The sequence below is a fragment of the Grampus griseus genome (assembly GCF_964374135.1).
Source record: "Grampus griseus genome assembly, chromosome: 9".
NCBI lineage: Eukaryota > Metazoa > Chordata > Mammalia > Artiodactyla > Delphinidae > Grampus > Grampus griseus.
Window position 1 is genome coordinate 752,046 of NC_139003.1, and position 16,086 is coordinate 768,131.

The window sequence follows — 16,086 nt, forward strand, 5'->3', positions numbered from 1 at the left end:
CAGCGCTCAGTCCGTTAACCGAGCTCATTCTGAAACAGTGCGCCCACCGGGAGGCTTCCCGTGCGGCAGGCGCCCGAGCTCCTCCTCGCCTGCGCCCCCCAGGATGCGTGGGAACAGCTGGCATGTGGGGCTCTCCTGGCCTCTTTTGAAAGGTGACTTCCGGTCACATGGGTTCTCCCCTCCCACATTACACGTCTCCATGGATACCCGGGGGTTACAGGACAGCAGCATTCCAGGTGTAAATGAAACATTTTGTCTGCTTTAACGCTTGAGGCAAACTTGAGCCGGTCCTCTTACATGTGAGGAACCCGGTCGCCTGAATGGGTGACGTCACTGCCTGGAACAGGCAGACTGAGGGTGGTGGGGCTTCCTCCCCCTCTTCCTCCCCTCCCCTCCCCTCTTCCTCCCCTCCCCTCCCCTCTTCCTCCCCTCCCCTCCTCCTCCCCTCCCCTCCCCCTCCTCCCCTCCCCTCCCCCCTCCTCTCCTCCCCTCCCCCCTCCTCCCCCTCCCCTTCTCCCCCCCTCAGCACCCACGACACATTTGTTACATCGGCCACACACGGGCTCAGAGAAAGTTCAGTTCCTGTTAAAACGCACACGCACACACATGCAAGCACACACCCACACTCTCACGTGCATGTACGCGCACACTCACACACTCATACGCACATCAGACAACACAGTGTCTGAATGTTCCACGTCTTTTTCTGTCTCCTGTTTGGCACTTGTAAGCAAGACACGTTTGTGGGAAATTTTCAGCCTCTGCTTCAGTTCAGTGCCTGGACTTTCTCACTTTTCATTTGTTTCTACTTTGAGGTACTTTCGTGCTACCCCCTGCCCTAAAGCATCATTTTGAAATTTAGTTTCATTTTCTGCACTTCTGAGTTAAGAAGTAAAAGCCCTTATGGGAGTTCTTCCAAGTCCCAGGGAGGATGCCACGCCGGACGGGACCAGGAATGTTTGTCTGAACTCGAGATGCCCTTTGGGTGGGGCCTCGACTTGCCCTCCTGACTGAGCAGGAACCACCGTGCGAGTCCCTGGGAAGGAGGCCACTTGCTGTCTGCCCAGGGCCGGGTGCTGCAGCCATGGTCAGAGGGGGACGTGGGCCACGGCGGGAGAAGGGAAGGAGGGAGGGAGGGCAGTGACAGGTGCCATCTGAGAGGCAGGGTCAGGACCCAGTGGATGCTGTGAGGAGGAACTTAGTCCCCGGCCGTATTTAGTCCTCTTAGTACCCAGTAGTACTTAGTCCTCAGTGGAGACAGCTGCTGAGCAGGTACTTAGCACTCAGTAGTGCTTAATCCTCCACAGCAAAAGCGACAAGACAAGCAGCTTAGTGGAAATCTGGTCTCCTGTGTGAGGCACATCTTGTGTCTGAGAGATTGCAGATCCCGCTGGAGCCTTGCAGGCCCCTCTTCTCGCAGGTCCACATGCATTTTTAGGAACGTTGAAGGTGTATCATCTCCTTGACTTTAAAAAATGTTCCGAAATATTTTCCTACTCAGCAAGCACTTGAGGGGCCCTGAAGATGTGATTTCTCATCAGGGGAACTGTGGGCCATAGAATGTGAATTTAAAATCAATCACAAGATTCCGGTAGAATCCTTCCCCGGTGGACCCAGACCAGAGGGGTAAGAATTTCAGGAAACAGTGTCATTATGGTGAGTGTGGCTGGGGTGACTTGTACTTTGAAGTCTGTATCGAGGGCAGTGAAAGATTTGAAATAAAAGGCGGAGTCCATCAACAGTCTGCTCTGAAATTGCCAAGCCCAGCCTGGTGCTGGAACGAACTGATAAGATCCCATGAGCTGGAAAACCGTGAAGTCTCCATTGTGAAGGTAGACCTGCGTGCTTGCCGGTCCTCAGCACAGAGACCACTGTTACGGGGGCTCTAGCCCGAGGGTGCCTGCGTGAGACTGTGTGAGCCAGCACCACAGATGTGCTTGGGGTCTGTTGCTTTGGAAGTGACATCCTAAGAGTTCCTGGACTTGCACGGGGCCCTCCACCAGGCTGTCAACACAGCCTGCACTCACTCCCTGCTCCGTTCATGAATGGTTGAGAATAAGGACTTTATCTCAATCGTTTAATGGGGTTTTTCTCATTTGCTGTTAGAAAAATGTGGTTCCCCGCTGAATGGGTCTTCAACAGAGTAATAGGCTCTGGTAAGTGCAGAGTTTGAAGGAGATGCAGCCTTTAATCACACGGGCCTTTCTGGTATGGCTGTGTTTGGGGTTTTTATTTAATAGCTCTGAATACGGTTCCTTGCTCTCTCTACCTCCCTTCTCATACTTGTTTAAAAGACCAATTTGCTGGATTTATGTCCTTGTGACTCCCCCTTTTTCTCATATATTCCCCAGTCATTTTACTGGGCCTGTTAACAGGGGAGAAGTGGAGTTACCCTAAGCCAGTTTCCTCTGTGTCCACCGGAGTCGCAGGCCTGAGACGAACGCTCTGAGTCCCACTGAAGGGGCACGGGAGCCCGCCTGGCTCCCTGAACTTCCCGCTGGTGTTTTTGCCTCTTGCATGGAACGTGTAGCTCTGGTGGGGACCCTGTCCTTCCCTGGTGACTGCAGATGGCCTGCTTGTCGGGTCAGACTCTCCAGCTCCACGTTGCCACTGCGCCCTCCTCACGCGAGCAGGTGCCCGTGGTTAGCGAGGCTGCATCACCAGGCGGCCGAGGGAGACTCGGGGCTGCTGTCATCTCGCTGGGTGGTGGCTGCGCTGCATCTCTGCCCTGTCCAGCAGTGGCAACACGAGTCTCACTTTGTGCACCCGCCCAGGCAGTAGCTAGGAGAGCCGTGTGAAGTGACTCAGACATCATTTGATGTGTCCTTATTCTGGAAATGGAAGTCTGCGGTGAGATGAGGGTGGTGGCTGGGGACCGTGGAGCAGCGCTGGGGATAGTCAGGTCCCCGTGTTGACCCGCCAGTAGTGAAAATGGGCGAGAGCGCTCACCTGTGCCCCGCACATTCCTGACGGGATGATGGCCAGGGCGCAGGTGTTGCAAGGAGCGAAATAAAGCATCAGCCTTAGGAAGGGATGGAGGAGGGGAGGAGGGAGGGGGAGGGGGGAGGGAGGGGGAGGGGAGGGGAGGAGGGAGAGGGAGGGGGAGGGAGGGGGATGGGAGGGGAGAGGAGAGAGGAGGGAGGGGAGGGAAGATGGGAGGGGAAGAGGGAGGAGGGGAAGGGAAGGGAGAGAGGAGGGAGGGGAGGGAGGGGAGGGAGGAGGGGAGGGAAGATGGGAGGGAGAGGAGAACCAGGCTCCAGGGCTCATTGTGAGGGTCGTGGCTGCAACCGTGTTTCTGTCGCTCCAGTAAAGCGGACTTGCGCACTCCTGTCTGGCCGGTGTGGTTTGCAAGCCCTGTGAGGCCGACACACTCCCCGTTGTGAAGTTTCCTGATATCCGGGGAAGGCACGGAGGACCTACTGCTTTGTGACTGACGGCAGAGGAGGTGGTGGCCTCACAGGGGTCTCTGGGCCCACGAACGCCTGCAGCCTCTTCCAGGAGGGGCGTGATGCGGCCTGGGCTCAGCATCGGGTGACCCGTGGACAGATGCTGCGTGGGCTCTGCACCTGCTGTCACAGCACTGCCCCGCCTCTGTCCCACATCCCATGTCACTGGGTCCCTGATTTGTGGCCTCTTCCAGGTCCTTTGTTACTCAAGGCCTGCGGTAGAGGCCCTCTCGCTGCTAAGTCACTCGCTGGAATGCTAAGGCTGCTGCTGGGCCGGTGGAGCTCATGTCCCGGGGGAAAGGCCCCAGCTGGCCCCCTCCTGGGGGACTTGCAGTACAGTAGGGAGGAAGTTCCCATTAATGAATGGGGGAAAGGGAGCCACAGAGCAATGAGTCAGAAACCTGAGCTCTGGAATAAGGTAGTTTCCAGCAAACAGGACTCCTGCTCGGACTCATGTCGGGTTGAGAGGGACGGTGAGCCAGGGAAGGAAAAACGCATTTGCAGTGGGCAGGTGGGCCGAGCAGACCCTTGGGGTAACTCCTTGCCCTGCCTGAGTCCTGCCGTGCTCTGCTTTTGCTGCCAGATAAACCCACTTTCTGTTTTTAAAAATATTTTAATTTTTAAATTTATTTATTTATTTTTGGCTGCACTAGGTCTTCGTTGCTGTGCACGGGCTTTCTCTAGTTGCAGCGAGCAGGGGCTACTCTTCATTGTGGTGTGCAGGCTTCTTACTGTGGTGGCTTCTCTTGCTGCAGAGCATGGGCTCTAGGCACGTGGGCTCAGTAGTTGTGGTGCACGGGCTCAGTAGTTATGGCACATGGGCTCAGTTGCTCTGCGGCATGGGAGATCTTCCCGGGGATCGAACCGTCGTCCCCTGCATTGGCAGGCGGATTCTTAACCACTGAGCCACCGGGGAAGTCTCCACTTTCTTTTAAATTGATGAATAGGGTTTGCTTGGCCAGGGAAACGCAGGCAGGCTGCTTCCCTGACTCCTGGGAACCTTCAGGTGGAAAGTTATTTGCTACCAAGTGGGATGAATAAGTTATTTACAACCAACTCAATAAATAAGTTGATTATCACAGTTTTCAGTGTGAAAATGAAGTGTGAATATATAATAACGAGACTGATTGCTTGTATGGCTTGTAAATTGTCTCTGCAGACATTTTTCAAAGAGGCAGAGAGAATTATCTTGACCATATGGTACCATCTGTGAAAGTCCCGGATGTGCAGGTTCCAGCCTGACTTACTACTTACTGCAGTGCCTGGATCTTCCACAACTATGAACACCTGAGTTAAACCCGCTCAGGGGCTTAACTCTGTTGCCTCTGACCTGGAGCTCCCCAGTCTCCGGACCAGGCTCACACCCGCAGCCTCAGGGATACACTGTGAGTCTGGACTCTCCTCATGAAGGAGAACTGGCTGTCGCCTATGGTCATCCTTTCGTTTCTTGTCGAGAAGACGCCCCTTTCTACCTGGGGTCATCCTCCATAACATTCCCAGGTCACTCCTTGCTGCAGGTTCAGAGCGCTGTGCTCCTCTCCAAGGACAGGCAGCTCCTGCCAAGGGGTGGCCTCCAGGTGCCTACCACCATGTCTTCCCATGAGCCTAGATCCTGCCAGCGCTGCTGTCCCCCCAAAACCTGCCTGCTGCTGAGGGCCACCCTCTGTGACCTCCCCCCTCCGCTCTGAGGTCCCCCCTCCCCTGTGAGGGCCCCTCTCTCTCCTCTGTGAGGTCCCCCCTCCCCTGTGAGGTCCCATCTCTCTCCTCTGTGAGGTCCCCCCTCCCCTATGAGGTCCCCTTTCCCCTGTGAGGTCCCCCCTTTCCCCTGTGAGGTCCCCCCTCCTCTGTGAGGGCCTCCACTGTGAGGTCCCCCCTCTCATGTGAGGTCCCCCCTCCCCTGTGAGGTTCCCTCTCCCCTGTGAGGTCCCCTCTCCCCTGTGAGGTCCCCTCTCTCTCCTCTGTGAGGTCCCCTCTCTCTCCTCTGTGAGGTCCCCCCTCCCCTGTGAGATCCCCTCTCCCCTGTGAGGTCCCCTCTCTCTTCTCTGTGAGGTCCCCTCTCCTCTGTGAGGTCCCCCCTCCCCTGTGAGGTCCCCTCTCCCCTGTGAGGTCCCCTCTCTCTCCTCTGTGAGGTCCCCTCTCCTCTGTGAGGTCCCCCCTCCCCTGTGAGGTCCCCTCTCTCTCCTCTGTGAGGTCCCCTCTCCCCTGTGAGGTCCCCTCTCTCTCCTCTGTGAGGTCCCCTCTCCTTGTGAGGTCCCCCCCATAAGGTCCGTCCTCCTCCTTCAAGATTTTTTGTTCCTAGTGGTGCAGCTGCCAGCCTTTGACCTCACCTGCCCCTTTACTGCAGCTCAGACCACCTGCACCATCAGTCCTTGAGAGCCCAACCTCATAGTCTCTTGAAATAGACAATTTTTGTTTATTTATTTATTTTTGCTGTGTTGGGTCTTCGTTTCTGTGCGCGGGCTTTCTCTCTTTGCGGCGAGCGGGGGCCACTCTTCATCGCGGTGCGCAGGCCTCTCACTATCGCGGCCTCTCTTGTTGCGGAGCACAGGCTCCAGACGTGCAGGCTCAGTAGTTGTGGCTCACGGGCCCAGTTGCTCTGCGGCACGTGGGATCTTCCCAGACCAGGGCTCGAACCCGCATCCCCTGCATTGGCAGGCAGATTCTCAACCACTGCGCCACCAGGGAAGCCCAAAATAGACAATTTTTACAACTCTTACCCAATGCTTTTTTCCTTCTCTCTACTATCTTTAACTCATTATTCACAAATCATTAGGATAAAAACAGGAAGTACTTAGAAGAGTGCCTGGCTCATGGGTAGATATTTTTATTGTTTTAAAATTAAAAATTTTTTCATGTTGTTATTTTATCATATTTCTAAGACAGAGTTGTTTTTTTTGGTCCTACTCAGAACGTTTTTAAGGCTCCGTACTGCATGCAGAAAACGCCAGCCCTTCCTCGTGTGGTGTCCAGGGCCTCCTGTGGCCTCACACCAACCCTCCACCCGCCTCTGCGCCCTCGCTGGACTCGCGCCCTCACCAACCGTGTCAAGCCCTGCCCTAGCACACCGTAACCTTTTTGGATTGGCTTTTCCACTCGGCAGAATTTTCTGGAGATTCATCCAGGTTGTGGCTGTGTCTGTAGTCCCTCCCTTTTACTCCCTGCGTCATTTTTGCTGCTGAGTACTGGTCCATGGTGTGGATGGACCTGTTTGTTTAACCCTCACTCACTGGATGGTATCTGGGCTCTTTCCCGTTTGGGGTATTATAAATGAAACTGCGATAAACATTTGTTTGCAAGTTTCTGTGTGAACGTTAAGTCTTCGTTTCTCTGGAATCGGTGGCCAGGGGTCCAATTGCTCGGTTGTATGATGTGCGTGTTTCGTGTTTAAGAAACTCTGCCAGACTCCTTTCCAGAGTGGCTGTACCAGTTTTCAGTCCCACTAGAAATGTAACAGTGGCCCAGTTTCCCCAGATCCTCGGCAGAATTTGGCGTTGCCGCGATGTTTCATTTCAGTCCTTCTGAGAGGTGTGCAGTGTTGTCTCGTGTGTTTAACTTCCGTCTGCCTGACGGCCAATGATGTGGAACAGCCTTTTGTGTGCTTATTTGCCATCTGCACATCCTCTTCGGTGAAATGTCTCCTCATGTCTTTTGTCCACTTTATAATTGGATTTTTTAATGTTTAATTCTCAGTGCTCTGTAAACTCCAGATAGTAGAGTCCCTTGTTGGATATGTAGTTTGAATTATTTTCTCCCACTCTGTCTTTTCCTCCTCTTAATAGGACCTTTCACAGAGCGGAAGTTTTTAATGTTGACGAGATCTAGTTTATCAGTTTTCCTTTTATGGACGATGTCTGGTGTCACGTCTAGGAACTTACTGCTTAGCCTCAGGCTCTAAAGGTTTTCATCTTTCTAGTCCCCTAAGATTGTTGTTGTTTTATGTTTTGCATTTACATCCGTGACCCGTTTTGGCTACTTTTCGTGCGAACCATGAAACCTGTGTCAAAGCTCCTGTTCTGGCCTCTGGATGCTCCGCTGCTCCAGCACTATTTGTTGAAAAGGCAATTTTTCGACCATTAAGTTCCTTTTGCACTTTTGTCAAAAATCTGTTGGGCGTTTCTGTGTGGGTCTGTTTCTGGGTTCCCTGTTTTGTTCTGTTGATCTCTTCGCGTCTCCTCCCACCAGTACTACACGGCCTTGGCTACTGTGCCTATTAATAAGGCTATAGGCATAGAATTATTAGGTAGAATCACTCCTCCCGCTTCATTCTTCTTTTTCCAAATTGTTTTAAGTTCTCTAGTTCCTTTGCTGTTCCACATAAATTTCTTGTCTGTATCTACAAAGAATTTTTCTGGGATTCTGATAGGAATTGTGTTAAACTTGTATATCAATTTGGGGAGAGTTTACATCATTATTATGCTGCGATTTCCAGTCCATGAACACATTATGTCTATCATTTATTTAGATCTTTGATTTCTTTCATCAACATTGTGTAGTTTTCAGTGCACATGTTTTGTTAGATTTACACCTAAATATTTTACTTTGTGAGTGACTGTAAATAATGTTTTAGTTTCAGTGTGCTCATAGCTAATATAGAAAAATAATTTATTCTAGGAGGTTTTTGTAGATTCATTGGAATTTTCCATGTGGAAAATAATGTCATCTGGAAATAGGTACAGTTTTATTTCTTCCTTTTTCACCTGCATGACTTTTATTTCCTTATATTGCCCTCTTGCACTATTGAGAACTTTTGGCTCTGTTGAGTAAAAGTGCTGCAAGAGGACATCCTTGCCTTTTTCCTGATTGTAGTGGGAAAGCTTCTGGCTTCTCACCATTAAGTATGATGTTCGCTGTAAGGCTTGTGTAGACGTTCATCGCCAAGTTGAAGTTCCTCTCAATTTCTATATTTGGGAGAATATCCATCATGAAAAGGTGTTGAATTAATTGATTTATTTTGGATTAAACCAGTCTTGCATCCCTGGAATAAACCCCATCGTGTACAGTTATTTTTATATATTGCTGGATTTTATATGCTAATATTATGGTATGGATTTTTATGTCAGTATTCATGAGGGATATTGGTACGTAGGTTTCTTTTTCTCTTTTTTTGGTATTGTCTTTGTCTGCTTTTGGTATCAGGTTAATATTAGCTACATAAAATTAATTGGAAACTATTTCCTCCTTTTCTGTTTTCCAGAAGGAATTGTATAGAATTCATATTAATTCTTCCTTAAATGTTTGGTAGAATTATCCAGTGAAACCATCTGGGTCTGGAAATATCTTTTTGGGAGGTTTTAAATTATGAATTGAATTTTCATAATGGTTATAGGGTTATCAAATTATCTATTTTCATATTGGATGAGTTGTAGTAGTTTGTGTTTTTCGAGGAATGGGTCCATTTCGTCTAAGGTGCTATGTTTATGTGTGTAGACTTGTTTGTTCCCTTATGAGGTCTGTAGGGTCTGTACTGATGTCCCCTGTTTCGTTGCTGTTATTGATAATTTGTGACTGGTCTCGCTTTTTCATTGTCAGTCTTGCTAGAGGTTTGCCAATTTTACTGATCTTTTCAGGAAAGCAGCTTTTGTTTTCACTGATTTCTCTATTTTTTAAATTTCAATTTTGTTGATTTCTGCTCTTTATTATTTCCTTCCTTCTAGTTGCTTTGGGTTTATTTTGCTCTCCTTTTCCTAGCTTCTTCATGTGGGAATTTAGATGATTGATTTGAGACTTTTTCTAATGTAAGTGTTTAGTGCTAAAAGTTTCACTCAGTGCAGCTTTAACTGTGCCCCACAAATTTTGATATGCTGTATTTTCATTTTCACTCAGTTCAATGTATTTTTTCCCTTGGATTCTCTTTGACCTGTGGCTTGTTTAGAAGTGTTGTTTAAGTTCCAAGTGTTTGGAGACTTTTCTTGCTATATTTATGTTACTGATTTCTAGTTTGACTCCACTGTGATTGGAGAACATACTCGGAATGATTTTGACCCTTTTCATGTTGCTGAGTTTTATTTATGTTCCAGGATATGGTCCACTTTAACTGGGTGAAGATGTACATGTTTAGGAGGGTAATGGGGATGATGGCAATGTAGAAATTTCAGTCAGTTTCTGCTTCTAATATTTACAGCCCTGTTGCTTGGTGTGTATATATTTAGGATTGCTATATCTTCTTGGCAGATTTACCCTTTTATCATTATGTTATGTCCTGTCCCTGGTAATTTTGTTTGTTATGAATACTAATTTATCTGCTATTATGATAACCACTGCTACTTGTCTTTAATTAATGATATATCTTTTTTTATCCTTTTACTTCAACTTGAAAGCTGGAGTGAGTTTCTTATAAACAGCATATGGTTGGGTCATGCATTTTTAATACACTCAATCGATGTTTGTCTTCATTGGTGTATTTAGCCCGTTTATATTTAATGTAATTATTGATTTGTTAAGACTTAAACTCCTATTATTTCTTTTTGTTCTATTCTATTTTTTTGTCTGTATTCTTTTTCCTGCATTTCTTTAGGTTATGTTCACCGTTTTTTACAAATGCACTTTGATTTATCTGTATTGTTTTTGAGTGTATCTCTTGATAGCCTTTTTAGTAGCTGGTATAGATAGTACATACATTATATATAAAACTATCGTAGTTTACTGGTGTTATCATTTTACCATTTTGAGTGGGGTATAGAAACCTTACCTCCTTTTATGGTTTTCCCTGTTTATTATAATTATTTTAAATATTTCCTCTACGTATATTTAGAAGCACATCAGACAGTGTTATCATGTTTGCTTCAACTGTCAAACATAATTTAGAAAGCTCCGAAGAAGGAAAGCTTATCGTATTTACTCACACCTTTACTTTTCATGCTCTTTTTCCGTCTTGGTGTTCCAAGTTTCTTCTATCATCACCTTTCTATTTAGAGAAGTTCATGTAGCAGTTCTTTTGGGATAGGTCTGCTGGCAAAGTATGCTCTCATTTGCATTTATCTGAGGATGTCTTCATTTCCCTGTCATTCCTGAACAGTGTCTTCACGAGGTATCCGGATTGGTAGACTTTCAGGATTCTGGATTGACAGCTTTTTCTTTCAGAACTTTCATGTGGCCTCTGTGGCTTCTGATGAGAAATCCTCTGTCATTTGAATGATGTTCCCCTCATAGGTAAGGTGTCATTTCTCTGGCTACTGTTAACATTTTCTTCTTTGCATGTGGTCTTAAGAAGTACAGTTATCATGTGCCTTGGAGGAGGTTTGGGTTTATTGCATTTGGGGTGCTCAGCTTCTGGAATCTTTAGGTTTATGTCTCTTGCCAAAACTGAGAAATTTTCAGCCATCATTTTTTTGAGTACCTTTTCAGCCCTGCTTTCTTTCTCCTCTCCTTCTGGGATTCTGATGACATGAAAGTTAGATCTTTTGTTATAGCCCCACAACCCAGAGGCTCTGTCCCTTTTTTTTTTTTTCAGACTATCTTCTATTGTTGAAATTGGGTGATTTCTGTTGTTCTCTCTTCCAGGTCACTGATTCTTCTCTCTGTCCCCTCCATCCTTCTATTAAGTGCGTGCAGTGAGCTGTTTATTTTGGTTATTGTATTTTTAAATTATAACATTTTCACTTTTTTTTTAATATTTGTGTCTTTATTGAGGCTTTTCCCGTTGTTTCATTTGTCTCCAGCTCACGAATGTTCACTTAAGTGTTTCTGTCACGGCTGCCTTATAGTCTTTGTGAGATAAGGCTGACATCTCAGGTTTGGTGTGTGCTGACTCTTTTTTCCTTCAGTTTGAGGTTTTCTTGGTTTTGGTAAGAGTGGTTTTCTGTTGAAACCTGGGCATTTTTGTATTATGTTGTGAGTCTCTGGATCTCATTTAAACTTGTGTTTTAACTGGCTTTTTCTGGCTCTGCTCTGCTGGGGTAGCAGCTCTGTTACTGGCAATGGAGGTGGAAGCCCAGGTTCCCCACCAGGTCTCTGCTGGCACCTGAGGGAGGGTTCTTGTCCTCGCTGCTGGGCAGCAGGTAGGTGGGAGTCTGAACTCCCCACACGGTCTCCACTGGCACACCAGGGGGTGGTTACCACGCAGTGGGGAGGGAAGTCCCCCTCCCCACGTGGCTGCTCTGATGACGCTGGCACAGTCACTCTGGCCTCACAGGGGAGGACGCCCAGGCTCCCTGTCGGCCTTTGCGCTGTTTGGTGGGAGTGGAGCTGTACTGTCTGCAGCGTGCTGAGTCACCTCTCCCCGGGCCCTCCAACTGGAGGGAGGTAACTGCAGCTGGGCCTCATTGGCACCAGCGTCGGTGGCTGGTTCAGTTCCAAGTCTGAGATCACAGCCCAAGGGAACCCCAGGGGGCCCAGCACCTGTTTCTTGGGTCCCTGGGTCCCTAGCCAGTCTCTTTCCACACTGCACAGCCTTCCACACGCATAGTTTCCAGGGATTGGCTGTACCTGGTGGGAACAGTGTCTTCTCATCTTCCAGGCCCGGACCCCCTCTCCCCAGGGCTTTACCTCCTCTGACTGGCCTTGGAGAGAACTTCAGGGAGGACGTCTAGGCTCCCGGACCTACACCTTCCTTTGTTTTTCTATCCAAGTGCCCAGTTCCTGCCTGCTCCCAGGAAAGCTGAGAGATCTGGGCTGGGGCTCAGGTTCCCCTCACGGCCCGTACAGACCACCTCGATCAGGTGCACCTGTTGCAGCTGAGGCCTCCTCACAGGCCTCAGAGTTGGCACAGCTTAGACTTCTGTGCTCTTTAGATGAAAATATTACTGAAGTTGTTATTTAAATTGTAAAAATGATTCTTTTTCACAGAAAGTTCTTTTCGCGCTCGTGATTTTTTCTGTTTCCTGGTGGATGTTGACGTGAAGACCGTCCCTTAGGGAATGGTGTGGTTAAACCACGCCCGTTTTCTGAGCCAGCAGTGCTAGATGTTATGCTGCTATTGCAGATGTGCTTCCCATTGTGAATACTCCTGGGAATGGACCGATAATAGCCGCACAAACACATTTCACGTGGGGCGTTTTCTAGTTGCTGTTGGCAGATGGAACAAACTTGCTTATTAAGCACATTGAGTCCTGAAGTTAGGGTAGCGGTGCCAGTGGGGCCGGGTCTCCCTGCACGGCCCGCTCTCGAAACGTCACGTCGCAAACTGAGCCGCTTGCTGGTTGCTGTGGATGGAGCGGCGGGGGGGGGGGGGGGGGGGGGGGGAGGCGAACTTCCCCACAGCTCCCACTTTGGATAATGCCATCGAACCTTCTGAGATTCAGAACTATTCCAACTGCTTGAATCTTGCCGCTTGTAAATTTTAAAAAAAGTTAGATTTGCATTTGAAAACATATTCCAGTGTGTTCATGAAGGCAGCTTATGTGTAAGAGCCGTGCTTTTCATTCCACCCAGAATATGTGTTCTCAGTGAGTTCTGGACCTTCTGGTACCGCGCTCACACACACACACACACACAAACAAGCACAGCGGTCCTGATGTGAAGATTTTGGTAATGTGTTTTCGTACAAGGCATAAAAATATATCTCTGTAATTACATGATATTTAGTGATTAGATAATTACGGATAATTGCATGGGGTAGTTCTAAGTGCTAAAGTGTTACCATAAGATCTAAAATGTACAAATTGCATAATAATTATTCTTAGGGGTTATTTGGTAATTCTGAGCATAATTATCATGTGATCTGCAGTGCATGTAATTAATGCATAATCACATGGATTTTGCCTTCATAACTACTTCGCCCTTGTTATAAAGCTCTTTGTCATAACATTTGAGTATAAATATAATGTAATTGGCTCCCAGATACAGTACATTAAGCCCCGTGATAATTGCTTTCACAGTAACAATAGCCCTTATTTCACTTCAAACGCGTGGCTCTTAAGCAGGGCGGGGTCGCGAAGAACAAGTCGCCAGGGCGTGGAGGCAGAGTGGCGCTGAGTGGCGGCCACTAGGCGGCTTCTGGGTTAGGAATGTCTTTGCTGTGACCAGACCTTTCCAGGTAGAAGAGTTTGCATCTTTGACTTGGAGCCTCTCTTCTAACGGCGGCGCGCGCCCCTGCCCTGCAGCAGCCGGCCCCTGCATACAGCAAAGCACCCACCGCATTTCAGGTGGAGGGGCCGCAGAGGGCTGGAATTTCTGTAAGGAGAAGATCTCGTAATAAACTGCAGTGAGCGGGACCTTGCCCGATGGATGACATTGTGGGAGAACACCTGGAACAGCAGCGGTTACTCAGAGACGGAAACGGGAGCTCTGGCTCGACTTCCATGTCGTTAACGCAGTTCCTGCAACTCTCCCCGCAGGTCTCACGTGGCAGGATGGCTACACCCAGCACGTGATGGCGCGGGAGCTCGCCAGCCTTCCCCAGACCTCCCCGCGACGCCCAGAGGCCTCCGGCGCAGCCAGGTAAAGTGGGCTCGGTTTACGGCGCTTCGCCGGCAGCCCTTTTCCTTGTTTCACGCGGCAAAGGGCCCTGTCTTTCTGTGTAGACGTTCCAGGAGGCTGGAACGTGTGTGACGGAGCAGCAGGGACTCCCCCCACGGGCTGCTGGCCCTGCCCCGGGTAAGGTTGTAGGAGCGACCCGCCCACAAGGGGCCGTCCTCACCAGCAGATGTGCCCCAAGGTCCTCCCCGCCTTCCTGAGACCCTCGGAAGCTCTGCATCTTCAGAGCCTTGGTGGAAAGCAGAGGAGTCAGTAACTCTCACTTCCCAGTAAGAATTTATGTCCACTTCAGTACAAAAAGCAAATTAAACCGTGAAAGGCGTGCCGTTCCCCAAGCACGGCAGCCCGTGTGAGCTGGTTACATTCCATCTCGTCCTCTCTGCACACGTGCGGAGGTGCAGACGCCTTGCCCACTCGTGCGGGGGGACACAGACCCCGGCAGCTGAGGACTCGGCCCACAGACAGAGCGCCGGGCGCGGGCCGCCTCGACCCCGAGCCGGCGTTTATACAGCAGGGAGACAACCTTCCCCCCAGGCTTCGCTTGGAAGTCCACTCTTCCCTCAGAGAGTGAGTTTTCTCTGTCCGTAGCCTCAGTTAAAATAATCTCAGTGACAGAAACGTCAGCCGTCTGCCTTCCTGCCCGTGCTGCCCGAGGAAGCAGCTGGGCCACCAGGTCCTGCAGGATTAAACGCACCAAACGTGAAAGCACGTTCACCGTGGCGGCTCTCACTGGCCAGACCGTGAGTTTCTTGAGGGTCGGAGCTGGTCTTTCTTGCTGGTATACTGAGCTTTAACAAGGAGAGTGTGCCACTGTAGTCTGTTCTGTAAAAACAAAACACAAAAACCAAAGTCAAGCTGTCCTGAATTTCCATTTTCATCTGGCTGAGTTCAGACTCGTCACGCTGGTCTTTCAATGCCATCTGGGCATGTCAGCACCGCCCGCCGCTCCTTCCCTCCTGGGAAGATGTACCTGAGTGGAGTGCACTGTCCCAGACAGCCCTGACCTCCACTGAGGAGGCCAGAGGGCAGAGGGATAGGAGAATTGGGCAGACGGAGCAGGAACAACTCTTTACATAGTCTAGACAGTCAGCAAGTACGGCGGAAAGGCCAGACTGTCGTCAGGGAAAGAGCACTTCCAGAGAGAACAGCCCTGAGAAATCAGACACTGTGAGACCACGGACAGACACCTGGGTCACCACGTTCTTACCAGCGTTAATACTGTCATTTAAAATAATTGTCCATTCATTATGAAAAATGGTTACTTCACTGTTTTAGATTACAAGTGAGATTAAAAGTTTACAAGTACACATATGTAGGGATTGGAATTCTCTGTATGGATTTCCTGTGCGTGACCTTTGTCCACATACAAAGTATTTTTTGTATTTTTCTGCTTGGTTTCTTTCTGCATAGTCTTGTTATTTAAGGCTAGTAACTCTTCACGTGCCATATTTTATAGAAGTAGCTTTCCGGTCTGTTCCGTAGATGGCATGAGGTACAGTTGCCAGCGGAAAGGGAGCTCATAGCCCTCTCGAGGTGGGAGTTCTAATTTCTTCCTTGAGGGTGTTAATTCCCTCCCCCCTCGCCCGCTCTGCCCCGGAGAGATGGGCTTCCTGGGCGGCACCAGCAGGTCCTTGGCCTTGGGCTGGGTGGGTTTGGCCGTGGTGCACCCCTGGCTGGGAGGGCGGGAAGGCATCGCACCCAGGGCTCTGCCAAGGTCATGGCTGCTTGCACCCCCGCTGTGACCCATTAACTCCTCCCTCCCATAGACCCAGCCCTTCTCCACCGTCAGCCTGTCGGTTCTCTTGGTCCTGCTCTGTCTTTGCGAACAGTTCCTTTATGAAACTGCTGGACGTCCCGTTTGGAGATGCCGTGTGTCCTATGGGGCCTCTGCCTGGTGACAGGAATCCTGGTCACCCACCCTCTTCTTCCTCAGCTTTTGTCAAGGTTACAGGATTGTCATGATACACACGTAATAGCTTTCCTTCTTTTCAAAAACCTTCTGCAAAACTTTCTTTAGTGTTGAAAATGTCTGCTGCCTGGTATATATTTTTAAATGATCTTTCTTTGTAGGTAAATCTCATAACACTTTATTGTCTTCTGAGATTATTGGTGAAATATGCTCACAGATTTTACATTTTTGCAGAGAACTATTATCCTTTTCATAGGGATTTCCAAATTTGTTAACTTAGTGTGAGTCACAGTACTGTGTTATAATTTAAAAAATCAT

At 49.0% G+C, this 16,086-nt stretch overlaps 1 protein-coding gene across 1 annotated transcript in view; it reads left to right on the forward strand.

Annotated features, from left to right (window-relative positions):
- PTPRN2 (protein tyrosine phosphatase receptor type N2) overlaps positions 1-16,086 on the forward strand; it is a gene marked incomplete at its 5' end in the record, with an annotated part of 671,781 nt that overhangs the window by 201,425 nt on the left and 454,270 nt on the right. Inside the window, one exon of the mRNA XM_082661426.1 lies at positions 13,721-13,823. Coding sequence (XP_082517552.1) covers positions 13,721-13,823 — 103 coding nt within the window. The remainder of the gene's footprint in view (positions 1-13,720; positions 13,824-16,086) is intronic.